Genomic DNA, 18,151 nt, shown 5'->3' on the forward strand with positions numbered 1-18,151 from the left:
CCTGCTGGGTGATCCTGTAATTCAAACATTTCAACAGCTTGTACTGCTAGATGTGGGGGACCTAGAAACTTGAAATCATCAGGCTTTTTATAACATCACACACCAGGATATGTTAGCCATTACACAGTTGAAAACACGGGAAGATATCATTGTGAAAGCCGCTAACAAAGTGGTGCTGTTATAGTAATGGATTGTGACCAATACAATACAGAGGTTACCATCAGTTTAAAAATACTGATTTTTATGAGGAACTAACTGAAGATCCTAGACAATGTGTCTTACATGATGTTAAGACTCTGGTACTAAGCAGTTTTGAATGTGGATTTTTGACTAACAAAGAAAAAGAGTTCCTAATTAGGGAACATCCAAGGATACCTGTCCTCTATATATTGCCCAAAATCCATAAGTCCTCCAGAACCTGCCAGGGAGACAGATTGTGTCTGCTAGGGGTTCAGTGCGTGAGGCAATTTTTATTTTTGTAGACAAACTTTTACAGCCTCTGGTGCCATTAGCTCCATTGTACATCAAAGATACTTCAGTCATGATTCAATTTCTTCAGGTTCTTGAAATTGAAATGGACTGGCTTTTAGTCACCCTAGATATTCAATTATTGTATACGGTCATCCCCCAAGATTGAAGCACTAACCGCATTAACTGATGTCCTTAATACTCGCAGTGACAACCTGAGTATCCATACTGAATATATTATCGAAATGACAACTTTAGCCCTCAGCAAAAATCATTTTGCTTTTCATGGGAAGTATTATTTACAGACACATGGTACAGCTATGGGATGGTGCCTGACACTGCCAACATTTATGTGGCTGCATTTGAAAGAAAATATCTGACCTTGCACAACTGGACTGATTATATCAAATGTTGGAAACATTATACTGATGACGTTTTTGTCCTGTGACAAGCATCAGCAGCATTGCTGATGGAATTCTACACTTAGCTGAATTTTCTGAGTTTCATTTTAAAATTTAACATCAATTATTGTAAAAGCGAGATTGCCTTTTTGGATATCCAGATTTTCATAGATCAGTGTACCTTGAAGACTACCATCTATACGAAACTGAATGAATGTAACAACCTTCTGTCCTATGAAAGTTTCTATTCAAGGAATTTTAAAAAAATAACTTCCAATAGGATAGGTCTTGCGGTTACACAGGCTTTGTTCTGATACTGCGAGTTCAAGATTCAAGCACAAGTGATTGTGATTCACTTTTTAGAAAGAGATTACCCATTTTGCTGTATTAAGGTTGCATATCGGAGAGCCTTGTATAGCAATTGGGACTTGTTGCTGCAACCGCTAGTTCAGGAACATTCAGACAAACACTAGTGTTGAGACACTCTACTATTTCTAGTCAAATTTGTACGTCCATACGCAAACACTGGTCTCTTCTCCACCATACCCAACTTTCCTTTGAAGCTCCAATTCGGCTTGCATTTTCAAGGAGTCACAACATCCATGATCAAGTTATCTGATCCTCCTCTTTTCAGCCTGATTTTAGTGAATCAGAATCTACTGAGTGTCATGGATGTTCTTGGTGTGATTTGAAGATGTTAGATGAGCATGTTACATCTAATACAGGGAAAGTGTACCCCTAAGTTAGAGATGTCTCTTGCAGATCATGTTTTGTGATATACATCATTTGTTGCCCCTGTGGACTACATTATATTGGAATGACAAAACAGATGTTAAGAACTCACTTAATTTTGCACAAATGTTGTTTGAATATCAAAAAAATGGAGACGCCTCTTGTGTCCCATTTTGTGGAATCTTAACACACTGCCTTGGATATACAATGGGCAGTGTTAAAAACCATGCCTGCACATTGGAGAGGGGGGGGGGGGATAGGGTGCTTAACTTGGCACCGAGTTTTATTTGTTTTTATTATTTTTTAGAAAGTACAAGTAAGCATTTCCTAATGCTTTTCAGCCCCTGAAGCAATGTCCTCGAAACATGGTTCCATGTCGGGCTCACAGATTGAATTTCACTCAAGCACTGCACAGAACTCAAGTATATGGGTAGTAACTTTTCATTTTTTATGAGCAACAAAAAAAAAATCTAAAAAAAAAAAACAATTTTTGTGGGACATGGTTATATATGACCAGTACAGCAGTAGAAATGTCATATTTGGCAAATAATCACTCGGTGTTATGAAGGTCTTTTTATTCTATTGAAATGTCTTTTGTCTCAAAACTTAAAATTGTAAATCTACTAGCCAAGTGTTTTTCTTATCATTAATAACCAACTATCTTTCCCCACAGCAAATTGTAAAGTCCTATTTAACTCTAGTAAGGTGTTAGCTCTGTGGACCCTTGAGCCGGCACGAGCACTGGTAACACCCCCGAGGGACGGCCCCCAGAGGTCCTCATAGCCGGGAGGCAGTACAGGTCCAGGAGACCCAGCAGGAGCTTCAACTATACCAACCCCGTTCCCCTCAGGTTGAGCCCTTGGGTGCCGGGGCCGGCAGGACTTAGGTGGGGGTCTCCCGGTGCAGGGCGGTCCAGAGAAGGAGACGGTGTCAGGAAGGACGGGTCAAGGCAGGCTGAGGACAGAAGCACTGTGGGCAGTCCAGAAGTCAGGGAAAGCGGAGAACAGGCTGGATCGGAACTAGGCCAGGAGTCAGGGCAGGCAGCAGACTCAGAGAGACCGGAAACAACTCAAAGGTCAGGAAGGATCCAACAGAAGAAAATAGGATAAAGCATAAACATTGGCAAGTTAAATGTAAGACATTGATAAGACAGGCTAAGAGAGAATTTGAAAAGAAGTTGGCTGTAGAGGCAAGAACTCACAGTAAAAACTTTTTTAAATATATCCGAAGCAGAAAGCCTGTGAGGGAGTCAGTTGGACCGTTAGATGATCGAGGGGTTAAAGGGGCACTTAGAGAAGATAAGGCCATCGCGGAAAGATTAAATGATTTCTTTGCTTCGGTGTTTACTGAAGAGGATGTTGGGGAGGTACCCGTAATGGAGAAGGTTTTCATGGGTAATGATTCAGATGGACTGAATCAAATCACGGTGAACCTAGAAGATGTGGTAGGCCTGATTGACAAACTGAAGAGTAGTAAATCACCTGGACCGGATGGTATACACCCCAGAGTTCTGAAGGAACTAAAAAATGAAATTTCAGACCTATTAGTAAAAATTTGTAACTTATCATTAAAATCATCCATTGTACCTGAAGACTGGAGGATAGCAAATGTAACCCCAATATTTAAAAAGGGCTCCAGGGGCGATCCGGGAAATTACAGACCGGTTAGCCTGACTTCAGTGCCAGGAAAAATAGTGGAAAGTGTTCTAAACATCAAAATCACAGAACATATAGAAAGACATGGTTTAATGGAACAAAGTCAGCATGGCTTTACCCAGGGCAAGTCTTGCCTCACAAATCTGCTTCACTTTTTTGAAGGAGTTAATAAACATGTGGATAAAGGTGAACCGGTAGATATAGTATACTTGGATTTTCAGAAGGCGTTTGACAAAGTTCCTCATGAGAGGCTTCTAGGAAAAGTAAAAAGTCATGGGATAGGTGGCGATGTCCTTTCGTGGATTGCAAACTGGCTAAAAGACAGGAAACAGAGAGTAGGATTAAATGGGCAATTTTCTCAGTGGAAGGGAGTGGACAGTGGAGTGCCTCAGGGATCTGTATTGGGACCCTTACTGTTCAATATATTTATAAATGATCTGGAAAGAAATACGACGAGTGAGATAATCAAATTTGCAGATGACACAAAATTGTGCAGAGTAGTTAAATCACAAGCAGATTGTGATAAATTGCAGGAAGACCTTGTGAGACTGGAAAATTGGACATCCAAATGGCAGATGAAATTTAATGTGGATAAGTGCAAGGTGATGCATATAGGGAAAAATAACCCATGCTATAATTACACGATGTTGGGTTCCATATTAGGTGCTACAACCCAAGAAAGAGATCTAGGTGTCATAGTGGATAACACATTGAAATCGTCGGTTCAGTGTGCTGCGGCAGTCAAAAAAGCAAACAGAATGTTGGGAATTATTAGAAAAGGAATGATGAATAAAACGGAAAATGTCATAATGCCTCTGTATCGCTCCATGGTGAGACCGCACCTTGAATACTGTGTACAATTCTGGTCGCCGCATCTCAAAAAAGATATAATTGCGATGGAGAAGGTACAGAGAAGGGCTACCAAAATGATAAGGGGAATGGAACAACTCCCCTATGAGGAAAGACTAAAGAGGTTAGGACTTTTCAGCTTGGAGAAGAGACGACTGAGGGGGGATATGATAGAGGTGTTTAAAATCATGAGAGGTCTAGAACGGGTAGATGTGAATCGGTTATTTACTCTTTCGGATAGTAGAAGGACTAGGGGACACTCCATGAAGTTAGCATGGGGCACATTTAAAACTAATCGGAGAAAGTTCTTTTTTACTCAATGCACAATTAGACTCTGGAATTTGTTGCCAGAGAATGTGGTTCGTGCAGTTAGTATAGCTGTGTTTAAAAAAGGATTGGATAAGTTCTTGGAGGAGAAGTCCATTACCTGCTATTAAGTTCACTTAGAGAATAGCCACTGCCATTAGCAATGGTTACATGGAATAGACTTAGTTTTTGGGTACTTGCCAGGTTCTTATGGCCTGGATTGGCCACTGTTGGAAACAGGATGCTGGGCTTGATGGACCCTTGGTCTGACCCAGTATGGCATTTTCTTATGTTCTTATGTTCTTATGTTCTTTAAGAGACCAGTCTGTCCTGTGCGCGCGCCGAATGGGGGGAAGGGCAGAGAGAGCCGAGGGCGGCCCGCACAAGGGATGCCCCGACGCGAGGAGCCACACATCGCACCAGCCCTGGCATGCGTGGCAGCGCGCCGAACGTCAGTCCCTGTACAGGAACATGGGACACCCGCCTCGCAGGACTAGAGGTGAGTGTGGCAGTCAGATGGGGTAACTCACAGGCCGCCGAAAGTAACAGCCTAGTCCCATCTAATGGTCATGCCAACCCTGTACCACCCTAGTGTTCACTAACAGCAAACAGCTAAGGAGGTTTCCACAAGGTACACAAAACAAGGAAAGGAGAAAAATCAGATTGTTCAAGAGCAAGCAGTAGATCCAAGTATTTTAAGGAAGCATCCTGAAGGGAATTGGAGGACCCTCTTCAGAGTGCCCAGGGCATCTTCACAGTCCATCGAAGTCGAGAGAAGGAACCCTGAGGAATAGATTGATGGACAACAGATTCACAGTTACTGCTTTTAAGCTGCATTTATGGAGATTATCTGTGACTTGCATCCATTGCCATATATTCATGTTGAAAATTTTTTTCAGTACATTTGTATGTTGGAACAGAGTGCCCATCTTCTTTTTTGGCACATGGAAGAAGATAACAAATGTAACATCAACAGCCTTGGAGATTTATTCTCCCCTACCCAACCTGCAATTCACCCTGGAATTCAGGACTTATAGAGTGAGTCTAAGGACTTAGCCCCTGTACTGTGATCCCCTTCACATTAAGGAAAGCCTGAGTCGAAGCTACTCAAAGAAAGAATAGAAAACAAATGAAATAGCTTTATTAAAACCAATTGTTAGTATGTATGATCAAGAGGGAAATGTTAACCTTCCTGAGGCCAATATTCAAGAAAACATAGAACAGATTAATTGTCCAACTAAATATAGGCGGTTAAGTTATCCTGGATATTCAGCAGAATATCCTCAAATAAAGTTATATGACTTGGCTAACTTTAAATTTAGTCAGCTATCTTTTGAATGTTGCCGGTTAGGTTTAAAGTTATCTGGCCTTATGTGGCTGGATAAGTTCAGACTTAACTGGCTATATTCAAAAGAATATATCTGGTCGAGTGACCATACCTTTCACAAAACAAAAAAAAATTCCTGCACAGACCTGGCAACCAAAAGCACAAACCCCCACCCAATAATAAAACATGAGCCGAGCCTCCTCCATCCTCCTAAACCCCTCTGCAAGCAATTTAAAAATTAGAGTGAGGGGTCCACAGGGAGTTCCCACCACATCCCCTCTCCAGTTTGGTAAAATTGTAACATATTGCTCCCTCCTCTCCCCAACCCTAACCCTCCCACCCTCCCAGTACTTTTCAAAACTCTCTCTTCTGCTGGGATTGCGGTACGCTCATACCATGATACCAGCACTTTCTGCGTTGCTATGCCAGCTACGCTGGAAATGTAAGTGGACACACAGAGATTAATGCTAGTATTTTATGAACTAGGCAGCAGGAGCTGCACAGTTTATAAAATATCATGTTTTTCTGCTCCACAAGTGCATGCATGTTTCAATACACGCATTTATTTCCAATGCAAGAGAATGCATATTTTACCTATTTATAAATATACATCTGTATATTTTATGCATGAAATAATCGTGACACTGCACAAAATAAACAACAAGAATTAAGCGCAGAGGCAGGTATTTTATAAAGTATTCGCGTATACCGTTTTGAAAATATTTGCAAGTGTACTTGAAATCATTCTTACAAAATAGCACCTACCACATATAATTTTGAACCCCACTCTGGGACTTCTCTACACTTCCCCTTTTTTCCCCAAGTAAAATATATGCACAAAACCGAAAATACATATGTACTCTCCAAATTTATAAAATAGCATGTGCGCGCATACATGCTACTTATGCGCATATATGCTATTTTTACATATGGAATGCCTTTGAAAATTCACTCTAGTTTGGATATTTACAAATGGCATTCTTCTACTCCTCTTAACTTTATTGCCTGGACATAGTATTTAGAGCTACAATTTACAACTGTACATCGCTTTGAGCGTTTTAACAGTAAGGTGATTAATAAAAGTTATTCATAAATAAATAACTTTAGAAAATACTACTCTATAAATTAGGGTCGAGTCACTTACAGTCAAGTTTGTTCCCTTCCTTCATCTCACCCCACCCACTTGTCTCTCTGAAGTCAATTTCTGGCTTCTGATCATGAATGTTGCAGTCCCGGTCGCTAGGCTAGCGACCGGGTCCTTACCTTTCTCCTGCCTCCCCCGGTCTCGCTGCAATCCGTTGCTCCTGGGGCCTGCAGGGCCGCATGGCAGCGTCTCTCTCCACGTGGAGACGCTGCCGAAGGACGATTCTGACTCCTCCCACTGCCAGGCAACGCGCGCGCGTGAGCAGGGGGCTCTTAAAGGTCCAGCACCCGGAAGTGCTGAACCGCCCTGTTCCTGACGTCAGACGCTGGCTGGCTATTTAAACCATCGTCTGACTTCCTTGCTTTGCCTTTGCAACGAGGTCGCTCTCCTGAGTGCTTAGTTGCTTCCCAGCGTTGCTTTCAGCCTTGGTTCCTGCTTGTTCCAGCCGTGCCTTGCTTCCAGCTCTGGTTCCTGCTTGTTCCAGCCGTGCCTTGCTTCCAGCTCTGGTTCCTGCTTGTTCCAGCCGTGCCTTGCTTCCAGCTCCGGTTCCTGCTTGTTCCAGCCGTGCCTTGCTTCCAGCTCCGGTTCCTGCTTGTTCCAGCCGTGCCTTGCTTCCAGCTCCGGTTCCAGCTTGTTCCAGCCGTGCCTTGCTTCCAGCTCCGGTTCCAGCTTGTCCCAGCCGTGCCTTGCTTCCAGGTCAGGTTCTGTTTGGTCCTGCTGTGCCTTGGCTCCAGCTCTGGGCTCCACTTGCTGTCTACATATCCTGACTCCAGCTCCGGTTCCTGATTCTCCTTTGTCTTCAGCCAGCCACGAACCTTGGTCTTCTTCACGATTCTCCTTTGTCTTCAGCCAGCCACGAACCTTGGTCTTCTTCACGATTCTCCTTTGTCTTCAGCCAGCCACGAACCTTGGTCTTCTTCACGATTCTCCTTTGTCTTCAGCCAGCCACGAACCTTGGTCTTCTTCACGATTCTCCTTTGTCTTCTGCCAGCCTCGAACCTTGGACTCTTTCACGATTCTCCTAAGTCCCAGCGACTCGGACCCCTACGGGCTCCTCCTGGGGGGGTCTCGGGTTTCCAGGGTGAAGACGCCACCAGTCCGCTCCAGCTGAGTGCCGCCTCCCGGCTTATTAACTCCTGTGGACGCTGTCCACCTCAGCCGGCCCAAGGGTCCACTATTGACTTTACTCATAACATAACAGTTTGCAAAGGCCATGGACTCGGCGGACTCCGCTCCTATGCAGGCCATCCCTGGCATGGCCCAAAGAATCCAGCAGCAACAGCAATGTCTGGAAGTCTTGGCTGCTACGGTGGATCGCCTAGCCAGTCGCTTGGACGCCAATCCTCCACCGCTGGCACCACCCCCGCCTCCACTGGCGGTTCAAGCTCCCGCACAGACTCAGCTTCCAGCGCCTACTCGATACTCCGGGGATGCCAGATCGTGCAGGGCGTTTTTGAATCAGTGCTTCATCCGCTTCACGTTGCTACCAGGGCAGTTCCCGTCTGATGCCGTCAAGGTAGCATATATTTTGTCTCTGCTCGATGGGAGGGCTATGCTATGGGCCTCTCCCATGTGGGAGAAACAGGACGCCATGCTGCACAACTTGCAGGATTTCGTGACTCACTTCAAACAGACTTTTGATGAGCCAGCTCGTGCTACCACTGCTACCACTGAAATTCTACAGCTACGACAAGGATCCCGCTCTCTGGCGGAGTACGCTATCGAATTTCGTACTCTGGCGATGGAACTCGGCTGGCAGGATGACTGTTTGCGGGGTATTTTCCTGGAAGGTCTTGCAGGTCGTATCAAAGACGAGCTGATGGCTCGCGACCTGCCCCTCACTCTGAACGGGGTGATAGACTTGGCCGGGAGGATTGACCGGCGATTGCAGCAACGAGCTAAGGAGGGTCGAGTTCCTCGTCGGCCTGTCTCATTGGCACCCTCCTTCTCCAGGTCTCTGACTGTACCTCACAAGACACCATCAGCCTCCCACAGCTCCTCAGAGGAACTTATGCAGCTTGGACGGGCACCGCTAACCGAGGAGGAGAAGACACGACGCCGCACTCTGGGCCTGTGCTTATACTGCGGCACTAAGGGTCATTTCCTGGGTCAATGTCCTGCGAGACCGGGAAATGCTCGAGTCTAGGGAGAGATGAGGAGGTTCCCCTAGGCTATGTTAATGCTACTCCTCAATGTACAGTTCCTATAACGCTGGAATATCCAGGTGGCTCCTTGCAGACTCTAGCTTTCATTGATTCCGGAGCCGGAGGGAACTTTATCTGGAGAGAACTGGTACACCAATTAGGACTACCTACTAAGCGCCGGATACCTCCGTTACGGGTTACCTCTATCCGGGGAACCCCTCTACCTGGATCCATTTCTGAAACCACGATGCCTCTCACTTTACGGACGGGAGTGCTTCACACTGAGACAATCTCCTTTTTGCTACTGGATAAATCGGTGCACCCTGTGGTCCTGGGACTCCCTTGGTTGCAACAACATGCTCCGGTGATCCATTGGGACTCTCTCCAAATTGCGCAATGGAGTCCTTCCTGTTTCCAGAATTGCCTGGATCCCGTTCCTAGACCGGAGATATTACTCTCTCACTCTGCCCTGGACCTTCCTTTGCCGTACCAGGATTACGCTGACGTGTTCTCCAAACAAAAAGCTGAACTGCTTCCATGCCATCGGCCCTTCGACTGTGCCATTGATTTACTACCTGGTTCCACTCCCCCGCGGGGTAGGGTATACCCTCTTTCTCTGCCAGAAACCCATGCAATGTCAGACTACATTACGGAGAATCTTGCCAAAGGGTTCATTCGCCCTTCGCACTCTCCTGCAGGAGCAGGATTCTTTTTTGTGTCCAAAAAAGATGGCTCCCTCCGGCCGTGCATAGACTATCGAGGTCTGAACTCCATCACTAAGAAAGATCGCTATCCCTTGCCTCTGATCCCAGAACTGCTCGATAGACTTCAGGGGGCCAAGATCTTTACAAAATTGGATTTACGTGGAGCATACAATTTGGTTCGTATTCGTCCCGGTGACGAGTGGAAGACAGCGTTCAACACGCGAGATGGACATTACGAATACTTAGTAATGCCTTTCGGCTTATGTAATGCCCCTGCTGTCTTCCAGAATCTGATGAATGAGGTACTCCGAGAGATGCTTCATTCTTTCGTCATAGTGTACCTTGATGACGTTCTGATCTATTCCCAAGATCTCTCCTCCCATCGCCAACACGTCAAACAGGTCTTACAGGCTCTAAGAGACAATCATCTATACGCTAAATTTGAAAAATGTCAGTTTGAGCGCGAGTCGCTTCCGTTCTTGGGATATATTGTTTCCTCGTCCGGTTTCCAGATGGACCCAGAGAAGGTGGCGGCCATTGTCAAATGGCCTCGCCCGTCTGGCCTGAAGGCGCTACAGCGATTCCTTGGATTCGCCAATTTTTACAGGCATTTTATACCACATTACTCCCAGAAGGTAGCTCCTCTCACGGCGCTTACTCGCAAAGGGGTTAACGCTCACGATTGGTCCACTACCGCCTCGGCTGCCTTTGAAGACTTAAAACAAGCATTCCTAGACGCTTCCTGCCTACGACACCCAGATCCACAACGACCCTTCATCCTGGAGGTCGATGCCTCGAATCTGGCTGTTGGAGCGGTGCTCAGTCAACACGATACTTCGGGCAAATTGATGCCATGTTCTTACTTCTCTAAAAAGTTTTCGCCTGCTGAATGTAACTATGGCATCGGAGACAAAGAACTCTTAGCCATCAAGTTGGCCTTCGAGGAGTGGAGGCAATGGCTGGAGGGGGCTAATCATCCGGTGACAGTGTACACTGATCACAAAAATTTATTGTACTTGGCCCAAGCTCAACGACTAAACTCGCGGCAAGCAAGATGGTCACTCTTCTTCAGTCGTTTCAATTTCATCCTCAAGTTTCGACCAGCTGAGAAGAACGTTCGAGCCGATGCTCTATCTCGTACCTATCAGCCGGAAGAAGAGGACGACTCTCCACGAACCATCCTGGATCCTGCCTGTGTTCAAATAACTACCACTTCCATTGCTTCCTCAAATAAGACTACCGTTCCTAAGAGGCTTCGGAGGAAAGTCTTGTCTTGGGGCCATGACTCCTTGACCGGGGGACATGCTGGTAGACTAAGAACATTGGATCTTATAAATCGTTTCTATTGGTGGCCTGGTCTTCGACGTGATGTTTCCCTTTACGTGAATTCTTGCCCCACTTGCGCCCTGCAGAAACCGCTTAATGGCCCTCCGAGAGGGTTTCTACAACCGTTACCTATACCCACGGAACCCTGGACACATATTGCTACTGATTTTATGGTGGAACTCCCGCCTTCGCAAGGCAAGACTGTGGTATGGGTCACGGTGGACCGCTTCTCTAAAATGGCTCACTTTGTGCCTTTGCCCAAATTACCTTCCGCCACTGAACTGGCTTCTCTGTTCACACACCATGTATTCCGTATTCATGGTCTGCCTCAGGACATTGTATCTGACAGAGGCCCTCAATTCACAGCCAGGTATTGGAAAGCCTTATGCAAAAAATTTAAGATCCAGCTGAGTTTCTCCTCCGCTTTCCACCCGCAAAGTAATGGGCAAACCGAACGCATGAATCGTTCATTAAAGTTGTTCCTACGAGCGTTCATTAACCACAAACAAGATAATTGGGTGGAGCTTTTGCCTTGGGCAGAATTCGCCTATAATAATCAAATACATACGGCGACGGGGAAATCCCCTTTTCAAATTGTGTACGGTAAACAGCTCAAACCACCGTTACCTCTACCAGTACCAACCTCCTCACCAGCTGCTCAATTGACCGCGGACCAATTGAGTAAACTTTGGTCCTCTACTCAACACCGACTTCAGAAAGTCGCACGCACTTCTAAACGCTACTATGATCGACACCGAAAACCGGCATTCGCTTTTTTCCCAGGCGATCGAGTGTGGCTTAGTACAAAGAACATTCATCTGAGGCAACCTTCCAAGAAGCTCTCACCCAAGTTCTGTGGTCCTTTCCGCGTTGCAGAGAGGGTAGGGCTGGTCTCTTACCGTCTACGACTCCCAACCACTTTACGCATTCATGATGTCTTTCACGTCTCCCTCTTAAAACCAGTGATTCTTTCCAGATTCCACCCCAGGCCTCTTGAGGACGCTTCCATCACTACGGATGAGGATCCTACGTTTCAGGTACGAGAGGTCCTGGATGCTCGCTTCGCCAACAGACGTTGGGAATATTTGCTAGCCTGGGAAGGTTGTGGAGACGAAGACAATACGTGGGAGCCTGCCCGCAACATCTTGGACAAGACTCTTCTGCAGCAATATCATCTGGACCATCCTGACAGGCCAAGCCCTCTGAAGAGGGGGCGTAAAGGGGGGGGTACTGTTGCAGTCCCGGTCGCTAGGCTAGCGACCGGGTCCTTACCTTTCTCCTGCCTCCCCCGGTCTCGCTGCAATCCGTTGCTCCTGGGGCCTGCAGGGCCGCATGGCAGCGTCTCTCTCCACGTGGAGACGCTGCCGAAGGACGATTCTGACTCCTCCCACTGCCAGGCAACGCGCGCGCGTGAGCAGGGGGCTCTTAAAGGTCCAGCACCCGGAAGTGCTGAACCGCCCTGTTCCTGACGTCAGACGCTGGCTGGCTATTTAAACCATCGTCTGACTTCCTTGCTTTGCCTTTGCAACGAGGTCGCTCTCCTGAGTGCTTAGTTGCTTCCCAGCGTTGCTTTCAGCCTTGGTTCCTGCTTGTTCCAGCCGTGCCTTGCTTCCAGCTCTGGTTCCTGCTTGTTCCAGCCGTGCCTTTGTTCCAGCCGTGCCTTGCTTCCAGCTCCGGTTCCAGCTTGTTCCAGCCGTGCCTTGCTTCCAGCTCCGGTTCCAGCTTGTTCCAGCCGTGCCTTGCTTCCAGCTCCGGTTCCAGCTTGTCCCAGCCGTGCCTTGCTTCCAGGTCAGGTTCTGTTTGGTCCTGCTGTGCCTTGGCTCCAGCTCTGGGCTCCACTTGCTGTCTACATATCCTGACTCCAGCTCCGGTTCCTGATTCTCCTTTGTCTTCAGCCAGCCACGAACCTTGGTCTTCTTCACGATTCTCCTTTGTCTTCAGCCAGCCACGAACCTTGGTCTTCTTCACGATTCTCCTTTGTCTTCAGCCAGCCACGAACCTTGGTCTTCTTCACGATTCTCCTTTGTCTTCAGCCAACCACGAACCTTGGTCTTCTTCACGATTCTCCTTTGTCTTCTGCCAGCCTCGAACCTTGGACTCTTTCACGATTCTCCTAAGTCCCAGCGACTCGGACCCCTACGGGCTCCTCCTGGGGGGGTCTCGGGTTTCCAGGGTGAAGACGCCACCAGTCCGCTCCAGCTGAGTGCCGCCTCCCGGCTTATTAACTCCTGTGGACGCTGTCCACCTCAGCCGGCCCAAGGGTCCACTATTGACTTTACTCATAACATAACAATGAATGCTAAAATGGATCCAGCGATATCTTACCATTATCTGTGTTATTGCTACAGCATAGCACAGCCCATGATGCAGGTGCAGAGTCTAGCTACACTGCCTCAACACTACCCTGACTTCGGACCTCTCTACTTTAGGTGACCAGACTGCCTACAGAAATAGTGGGGGATTAGATGTGGAACATTCAGAAACACTCTATGACGGTAACTTTCAAAGTGGCACACAGGCACATATATGTGTGTGCATGCTGGCCCATGTCGAGATACGCAGCCATTTTATAACATACACATGCATATGCACGCAAGTTATAAAACAGCCTGGCTGCGTGCACATGTGCACCTAATTTTAAGTGGGCTCACGCATATGTGCACAAATCCTGCTTCTACCGCGTAACTCAGGGGATTTTAAAAGTGGCATGCGAAGATGCCATTGCCAATTAATCAGTTCGTCCCCAGTTCGCTCAGTTAAGGGATAGGTCCTCCAAATCCCCCTAGTTTAATATCCTTCATTCCCTCCCAATCCTTAAAACCCCTCAGATCTGCCTAGTTTTCTTAATTTGATAACTTACACCTTCTCCATAGCAGAAGTAAACTTACACAGTAGGGGATCTGAGCTCGCCCCTGAAACGCCCGAGACCCACCCAGACCATGCTCAATTTTGAAAACTTTTGAGATGTACACATTGCAGGAGATACGCACATATCTGGGCACACATATCTGGGTGGCTTTTAAAATCCGCTCGGCACACGCGAGCCCATCTTGCACATGCATCACCTGTTTGTTATTAACTGGGTCCAGAGGCAGAGGGAGGGAGCAACTTGCCGTAAGTCACAGATAGTCAAATGAGTAAAGAGAGTTTTGAACTAATATCCTAAGATTTTTTCTTACTCACAGTCCAATGCTCTGACCACTGAATTACTGATCTGTCAAAGTGGAGGAAAATGACTTTATCCAGGATACTGTCAATGGAAAACTATTTTAAGAATTAACACACACATGGTGTTTCCATGCAATTCTAAAAGTGAGATTGTTTGTCTAAAGATCTGGGGAAAAAGCACATTTATAATTACATATTTATATGCATACTTTGTTCACTTCAGGGCCTCTTAAGCACCACAACAGTCATCTTACCTATTCTGAAACTCAAGTAGTTCATTGTTAATCTTCTCAATGTTCACATCTGACCAAAGAATATCGTAGTAACCATTTACGGTGTCAATGACATTATTGTACAGGCTATAAAGCTTCTGCAGTAGGTTAAGTTGCTTCTTTATCTCCAACAGCTGGGGATACTGAGTGACCGGCAAACCAAAAAGCTCTTCTCCACCAGTATAGGTAATGAATTTTCGATAGAGATTATCAAATCGATTCTGTGGGGGGAAAAAAAGTACCATCAATAAATTGTTCAGGTTCACCCTCCAAGCAATATGCTAAATTTACTTTGATACATGAAGGTAGTTGTACAAGTTAGCACACTAAGACCATGAGCATACATTTAGGATAATAAAGTCGAGCACATCAATGTAAATTTAGAGATTGGAAAGAAAAACAACTACAGCTACATCTGCTCCAGAGTGACCTGGGAAGGAACAACTCTCACCTTCAGCCACCAAGCCTATAGTCTAGACTTCATCCAAGTCTCCCACCTCTCCAATTAAGCCCAAATACTAGCAGCAACAAAATCGGCCTTCCTCCAATCATGACAACTGCACCACCTACGCACCTTCTTTGATGACCCTGCCTTCACTACAGTGGTCCAAGTCTGTGTCATTTTCCACCTTGACTACTACAACTCCCTTTACATTGGGCTACCCTAAAAATGAAACCATCCTCTCAGCTAATACAAAACTCAGCAGCACAAACAATGCTAAAAGCAAATCACCTCACTTCTGAAAACCTTACATTGGCTTACTTCACACCACCACTCCCTATTCAAAATCCTGGGCTTGGCCTTCAAAGCTCTTAAAGGCCTGGCACCATCCTACCTTAATACAGACTCACTCCATGTATACCCTCCGAGTCACACCACTCATTACCTCAGCCCTGCCTATTGGTACCATCCCAAAAGCAAATGAGACTCTCAAACACTAGGAAAAGATTTTTTTCTGGATCAGTCCCTACCATTTGGAACTGTCCACCACTAGAAGTCTGTCTTGCATCTGACCTCCTTATCTTTAGGAAGCAACTGAAATCCTGACTATTTTGTAGCAGCCTTCAGTTCACAGCCAGAAACATAAATCCTGATTGGAACACTCAGTCACAATGTGGGTCTCCTATGCCCCAACTAGGCCGAATAAACACACTCTCACTAACCACTACACTCTTCAATTTCTGGAGTTTCACTTACTGATTTACAGGCCGATACAGTACAGAGCGCCCGCTCTCCCGCGAACTTTACTGTATCAGCCTGACAGTGAGGTAATCTATTCTTACTGTTAGCCTATATATGTTGTAATATCTGCTTTCTACTAATTTATATTCCGGATCTGAGACAAGAACCATGCCTACCTACTTTCAGAAAAAGGCTTAAGACTTGGCTATTTAAACAAGCCTTCCCAGATCCCAATTGAATGATAGCAACTTTTATAAGAGACTTCACAATATAATGTAAATAATTAATCCTAACTGCTCGGTTATCTTACTCTAATTCTCTCCCCAGTTATATGATCCTTGTTGTAATGTAACTTTTGATCTCTTTGCACTTGTTTATGTTCCGTTTTTTCTTTTTTGTTCACACCCCCTTGTTATATGTAAACCGGCATGATGTGGTTTCTAATCACGAATGCCGGTATAGAAAAACTCTAAATAAATAAATAAATAAATAAATAAATAAATAAATAAATATTCTACACAAACAGGATAAATTTAAAACTGCTCATATGCACCCATTTACTTGTGTATGTGGGCACACACAAAGTTGGTATAACAGAAATGTTATAAAATACAAATACATATGCACGCACAAATGCTCGCATATATAAAAACCATGAGCCACGTAAGTTCAGACTTATCTGGGAAAGACGCTACTTAGCCAAATAAGTTGGAAATTAGCTGGGTAAGTGTACACAACTCATAAACCCATGTATTTGTACTTCTAATTTTACAAGGATACATGCACAGAATTTTGTGTTAATTTGACTCTTTTACCCCCATAAGTCAACTTTTATACATGTTAATCAGATGCTTGTGCAGCAATGAAATAACCAGTTTTACCATTTAGTCTATCAGTTTGCCCAGTCCATCTGCAGCTCATGAAGACCCTCCTGGCTCTTCAATCTGAAATCCCACTATGGCACCCAGACCCTCTACCAGTCATTTTTTCACTTTAATGATGTTTACGATCACTGTCACCAGAAATTGAACAGAAGTAAATATATGCAAGTAAAAGACATATGAGCATCACTTTGACAGGTTTTATGACAGTAACTAGGGATGGTAACTTTCAAAGGGGTGCATGGGCGCACATTGGCGCATGTGCATCAGCATGAGCCCAAGGATGCGGCTATTTTATAAAATACACATATGTTATATAATAGCATAGGCGCAGTATGTATGCCCCCTATTTTGCAATTGGGCATGCACAGCTGCACAAGACGGGGCATTTTATCACAGGTGTGTAACAACACCAGGACCAGTTTCACCAGTCAATCCACCAGTTCACCCAGATTAGAGGTAGGTCCTCCAAACCTCTGTGGTTCTTTAGCCTGCATTTCCCCCAGTTACCCTAAACCCTTTATATACCTCAGAAATGGCTGGTTTTGGGTTTTTTTTTGGGGGGGGGGGTTAAAGTTACACCTCCTCCATAGCAGAAGTAAAGATACATGTAAAACATGAAAAGTATAACTAGAGGAGTTTTGTACAAATGACTACACATCTTTAGTGATGTCAATTTTACTATAAATACCTCAGAAAGTTTCTATAACACCACCAATCTAAACCACCCCCCCAAACACACACCTTCCGAAATCCACCCCAATTCAAAGTGCCCCTCCCTTCCCCTATTTAACCCACCCCCAGCCCTACCTAAATCCCCCCCTACCTTTATTTTATTAGTTTCGCCTCTGGCAGGCGTAACTTGCGTGCACGGGCCGGCTGCCGGCGAGCCATCCCCTGGCACAGTCACTGTGCCGGAGGCCTCAGTCCCGCCCCCGGACCGGCGCCCCGCCCATGGCCCCGCCCCTTCCCACCCCTTTTTCAAAGCCCCGGGACATGCGCGCGTCATTGAGCCTATGCAGGGGCCAAAACTTTAATAATATAAAACCACTCAAAAAGTGAAAATTTATTCTCAAATCTCCAAATCAATCACTTTTAAACTCTAATAAATCATCGAACCCTAATAATATTGTGAAGGAGATTAAATGTACATAACCCACAACTCCAACTGGCTCGACCTACCCTTCACTGCCCCCCTGTCCATCCGAGCTACTAGATCCACCAACAATGGCACCCTTCATGTCCAATCCTTGAAAATGGCTCACCTCTCTTCCACCCGCGACCATGCCATCTCCATTGCCGGTCCGGCGCTCTGGAATTCACTACCTGCCCACATGCGCCTTGAACCATGTACAATTAAATTTAAAAAGAAACTAAAAACTCTCCTGTTCAACCATGCCTACACAGAATAGCTCCTGCACCCCCCCCCCCCCCCCCACTCAAGTGTCCGCCCTCTCCTTATATTAAGGAGACATTCATTGTAAATTTGTAAATTATTTTCTCTTGTTATGACCTTCTTGTTTTCTCTATCCTCCTACTACCTTTTGGTTTACCCCCGCCCAGGTTCATTCTCCCTGTTGAAATGTATTTT

General features: G+C 45.7%; 1 protein-coding gene across 1 annotated transcript in view; it reads right to left on the reverse strand.

The window, feature by feature from the left end:
• Nucleotides 1-18,151, reverse strand: part of DNAH5 (dynein axonemal heavy chain 5) — a 640,276-nt gene that overhangs the window by 386,367 nt on the left and 235,758 nt on the right. The window contains 1 exon segment of the mRNA XM_029590044.1: nucleotides 14,479-14,717. Coding sequence (XP_029445904.1) covers nucleotides 14,479-14,717 — 239 coding nt within the window.

The sequence above is a fragment of the Rhinatrema bivittatum genome, chromosome 2 (assembly GCF_901001135.1).
Source record: "Rhinatrema bivittatum chromosome 2, aRhiBiv1.1, whole genome shotgun sequence".
NCBI classification, from domain to species: domain Eukaryota; kingdom Metazoa; phylum Chordata; class Amphibia; order Gymnophiona; family Rhinatrematidae; genus Rhinatrema; species Rhinatrema bivittatum.